This window comes from Arachis duranensis, chromosome 4, assembly GCF_000817695.3.
Source record: "Arachis duranensis cultivar V14167 chromosome 4, aradu.V14167.gnm2.J7QH, whole genome shotgun sequence".
In the NCBI taxonomy this organism is placed as follows: domain Eukaryota; kingdom Viridiplantae; phylum Streptophyta; class Magnoliopsida; order Fabales; family Fabaceae; genus Arachis; species Arachis duranensis.
Window position 1 is genome coordinate 113,467,425 of NC_029775.3, and position 4,434 is coordinate 113,471,858.

Consider the following 4,434-nt stretch of genomic DNA (forward strand, 5'->3'; position numbering starts at 1 on the left):
TAATTGCTTTGAATACTTCAATTACAATCATTTTAAGAGTATAATACTGTCATACAGATAAGATTTGTCAAAATCCCAGAACAAGAGAAGATCAAGAAGATAGTAGTCTAATAAGTGAAGATAGACATAGATTAGGAAAGAATACATTTAGAACAAATAAGGACTCGAATTTGACAAGCTTGTCTGTATGAGAGGAGGCAAGGATCATCTGATCCACTCAAGCAACGGCGATTGGTAATTGGCAAGGCAAATCCAAATTTTTTACCACAAGGGGAGCCAAAAAGAAGTTGCATAAGAGATGGACTTCCAAAAGTAAAACTTACTAAGAACAATAATGTTATGGAGACAAACAATAAGCCAAAAAAGTCCAAATTTGTCTTATTTAGTATTTATTAATTGTTGACAATTAATAAATGCTAAATAAATCAAGTTTGGGCTTTTTTTGTCTCCCTAGCATTACCATACAAAGAAATAGAACCATAATTTACTTTACAGAGAGATCAGCATTTAAATATATGAAGGGGTTTACATAAACACAGATACAAAATTATAAACTTGGGAAGATCGCTCCAGCCATTCATTCACTCAGTCACCGGCCCATACCAAATCTAGTTCTATCAGGCTATGCTGCTATAGAAACCGAGTTTCAGAATTTAAAACAAAGGGAACATGGTGAGTAAAGCTATTCATCCATTGATCTTTCCAACTACTTCATACTAAGACTGCCAAAATCCCTCAATTCTACTTATCACATTGTAACATTCCTATGCAAATTCGGACCACCCTTTTGAAAGATAGTAGCCAGGAGCTGATGAGGAGCAATAATCAATCAACAAAGAAAGCAGCACATCAAAAACTATGAATTGAACATAGACAAGTAGCTTGAAGATCACCAAGTTGAAACTTGGAAGCAAATAACCTATCCTCATAAAAAATCTCTAATCATGTCCACAAAATTAACTAATAAGAACAAAATATTGTAGCATCTATAATTCAAGCATTCCAACCTAGCATTATTGATAACTATCCAACTCTCCTCAAAATTACTACTGTAACACAGAAAGATACGCATTCGAAGCTGGTAAGTTGAAAAACTACTTCTTACAGGGCTTTATTGATAATATTTCACATGTTATTCCGTTCCCAAGTTCAGCAATCATGAACCACAAATCCAACAAGACAAAAGTCATAAATATCAAGATGTAATTGCCCCCCTTTTTTTTAATCAAAAATGAAAATTTTCATATTGCAATGAATTCCATGGAAATTGGAGTTAAAACCCCAGTAAAACCCTTAGTCCTCAAGCAATTCTAAAAAATCAACAAAATCCAGCTATAAAAATCACATAGCAGCACAAAACCAAAATCCCTAATTCAAATACTCTTGATGATGTTCCTACTCCGCAAGAACCTCGCGATTGGCGGCGTCAGCATAACGGTGATCGGAACCCTAACCGGGAACAACGCCTTGTTGCATAGCAGAGCGAGCGTGAAGGCGCCGCCGGCAGAGGCAGCGAGCTGCGCGGTCCTACTCTTGGGCTTCTCTTCGTCGTCAGCAGCGTTGACCATAACAGGGTCAACGGAATCAACGGAAGAAGAGGAATTAAGGTTAGGGTTATCAGAATTAGGGTCTTCTTTATCGGAAACAGCACCCATATGAAACTTTTCGAGCACGGACTCGACGTCAACGTTGTTCCTTATTGCAACGTAGAGGCCACTGATGGAAGCGGCGGAGACGCTGCAGTGAACGCCCAATGCTACTTTGCCGTATTTTTTGAAGAGCTCGCGGAACCTACCACCCGCCATTACTGTACTTTTTTTACGGTTTTGGGTTTCGATCAGGTACGAGGAGGGAGGGAAAAAAACGAATTCGTTATGAAACAGTTATGTTCTGTTGTCTGTGATTGAGTTGGGTGATGATTCCTTCTTTCGTTCTTCCAAAGAACTGTTAGGAAGATCTGTGTAGGGTTTTGCTGTGCAGGATGACAAGAAGAAAGGGGTTTTGCATTGTTTTTTTGGGCATCAGAAATTGGGCTTATGGTTGGTTTGGGCTTCAAAGGAGGACTGACTAAACTTAACAAGAATTAACGGTTGGTCGAATGGTCAGCTCACTCGTCCGTTTAAGAAAATGGCAAGGGTTCGAATCTCGTGTTATGCATACAATAATCTATTAGCCAGCGGCAAACCCTTAAATGAAATTTAAATTCGTGACGGATTAGTTATTGACCTGTCGGGGCAAAGGATACCATGGGTAACAAAAAAAATTGAACAAAAATTTTCGTATCCAGGCAAATTAGTCTTTGGGCTACTGAATTGAAAAATATCGTGAGCAACCCAAAAATGAACTCATTTGAAATTTTTTATTTTTTTGGTGACTGAATTAACTCATTTGAGTTGTTCTAGTAGTTAACTTGCTATGCTACTTAAGTAAGTATCAAAAATTTAAATACTGCCTTGTGCATGCAATAATCGTATAATAATTATTGTTTACTGTCAAACCTTTAAAGAAAACTATAATATGGGATGGATGAATCCCTAGTCTGTCAAACTGAAAAATACCGTAGGAGAGTCAACAAAAATAACAAGAATTAAGAACTCAAATCATACTTAATTATACATTTGACAAAAAAAAAAATTAATTATAACTTATGTTTACTTGTTTTTTTTTTATTTCGTATAGTATTTTTCAATCCATAAATCAAGCTGTAAAGATTTCTATTTAAAAGTTTGCTGGATACAGAACACAACAAAATTTGAGCCTCTGAACTAATAATTCAACTAACCTAAGTTGGTTTGATCTTTTCTATTTAATTTGACCAAGTCTGGGTTTGAGTTAGTAGTACAAGAAATTTACGTGGTCCACTACATAGGTCTGTTTCAAATTTGGAACCAAGAAATTTCCTCAGTGACCAATTGATCATTACACTAATATTCTACGCTTAAAGTTGGTCCACGACTCAACCAAGAAATTTCCTCAATGATCAAGAAAATAAGAAACTACTACATACACTCTCCCTTAAAAGTTTCTTTGTTGAAATATATATATAAGGCACCCAATTGATCATTGCACATGCACAAAAAATGGTTATTCCAATTGGTATAAGAAAAAATTGGTTCAAATATTTTCAATATGAAGAAGGAAAAGACACACCAAGTGACATTAGAAACATTCTTCTAATAATCTTCACTTTGGTGGCAGCAGTTACATTCCAAGCTGGGATTAATCCTCCAGGTGGTGTTTGGCAAGATGGTGAGAAAGCAGGAAGAGCAATCTATGCTTCTCAGAAGAAAGCTTATTATGTTTTTTGTCATCTTCAACACTCTTGCTTTCTCAAATTCAATCTTGGTAATTCTGTCACTTACACATAAGTTCCCTTTCAATTTTGAGATTTGGATTGCAACTATTTCTATGGCTGTCACTTATGGTTCCTCTGTTTTTGCTGTCACACCTGGGAATTCTGTTAGATTTCGTTATGTTCTAGTTACTGCTGCTGGTCCATTTGTTTTGAGAATTTCGGCTTCTATTTTTGGCTTATTGTTAAGGAAATATGCTCCTCATCACAATGAATTAAGCTTAGGTCATGGTTGATCTATGTTATGTTAGATTGATTTTAGATTATTGAATTTGTGACATGTTGGTTAGTTCTAGGAAGAAAATCAAACCATGAAAGTCATGTGTGGTTGGTGATTCTTGTTAGAAGAATTAGTTCATACAATTGCTTCAATGAAGATTTTGTAGTTGACTTGAAGTGCTGGTGACATGATCTTTGTTACTGGCCTAAATCAATTTAAAGTTATCTTATTTTATATTCATTGATTATTTTTAAAATAAATATATAATATTAGATATACTAAGTATATAATTTTAAAGGTTATATTCATGAAATTATAGATGTTAAGTTAAATAAAATAATTTTAAATTATTTTTTCTCTAACATTATTGATATTTCATAATCTCAGTTATATCTAATTGGTTGATCTTATACCCTTGTCAATAAAAAATGTTAAAAATGTAGCTGGAATATTTTTTAATACGGTAAATGAAACAGCAATGACCAGTCACATGTGAAACTGAAAACTGAAAATTATCCAACATCCCATACTATACATTATTGAAAAACTAATAAAATAAAAAAGTCACATAATAAGTTAACTGGGTTAGTTTCTTTGATAGGATCCATATTTGTTTTGGGTCCAGAAATGTCAAGCCTGTTGTTCTAAATTGTGTCATTCACCAAATTTTGTTTAAATAAGTTAACATTCGTTTTCTTGCATTTAAGCTAATATTAGAAAATTACCAAATTTTTTCACCAAAAAGTTAGTTGTGAACATTCTCTTGTATTTATTTTGATAATCAATATTTATTTTTATTTTTTAATAAAAGTCTTTTAATAATACTCTTCTTCCTTCACATAACAATTATTTATTTTACATT

General features: G+C 33.9%; 2 protein-coding genes across 2 annotated transcripts; one reads left to right on the plus strand and one right to left on the minus strand.

Annotated features, from left to right (window-relative positions):
* Positions 1-1,082: 1,082 nt before the first annotated feature.
* On the minus strand, positions 1,083-2,041 carry LOC107486076 (uncharacterized). The gene has a single exon (XM_016106619.3). It carries the CDS (start codon positions 1,803-1,805, stop codon positions 1,374-1,376), a length of 432 nt encoding a protein of 143 aa, XP_015962105.1. The 5' UTR covers positions 1,806-2,041; the 3' UTR covers positions 1,083-1,373.
* A 1,061-nt stretch (positions 2,042-3,102) lies between these two features.
* On the plus strand, positions 3,103-3,812 carry LOC107486029 (uncharacterized; the record flags this gene model as incomplete). The annotated part of the gene is given in 2 exon segments (XM_016106567.1): positions 3,103-3,302; positions 3,304-3,812. Coding segments are annotated over 2 exon segments (485 nt in total), but the record flags the coding sequence as incomplete, so codon positions are not given.
* Positions 3,813-4,434: the final 622 nt, after the last annotated feature.

Bases quoted from the DNA above. Each gene is read 5' to 3' on its own strand.
- LOC107486076 (XM_016106619.3), bottom strand. From the start codon at position 1,805: ATGGCGGGTGGTAGGTTCCGCGAGCTCTTCAAAAAATACGGCAAAGTA.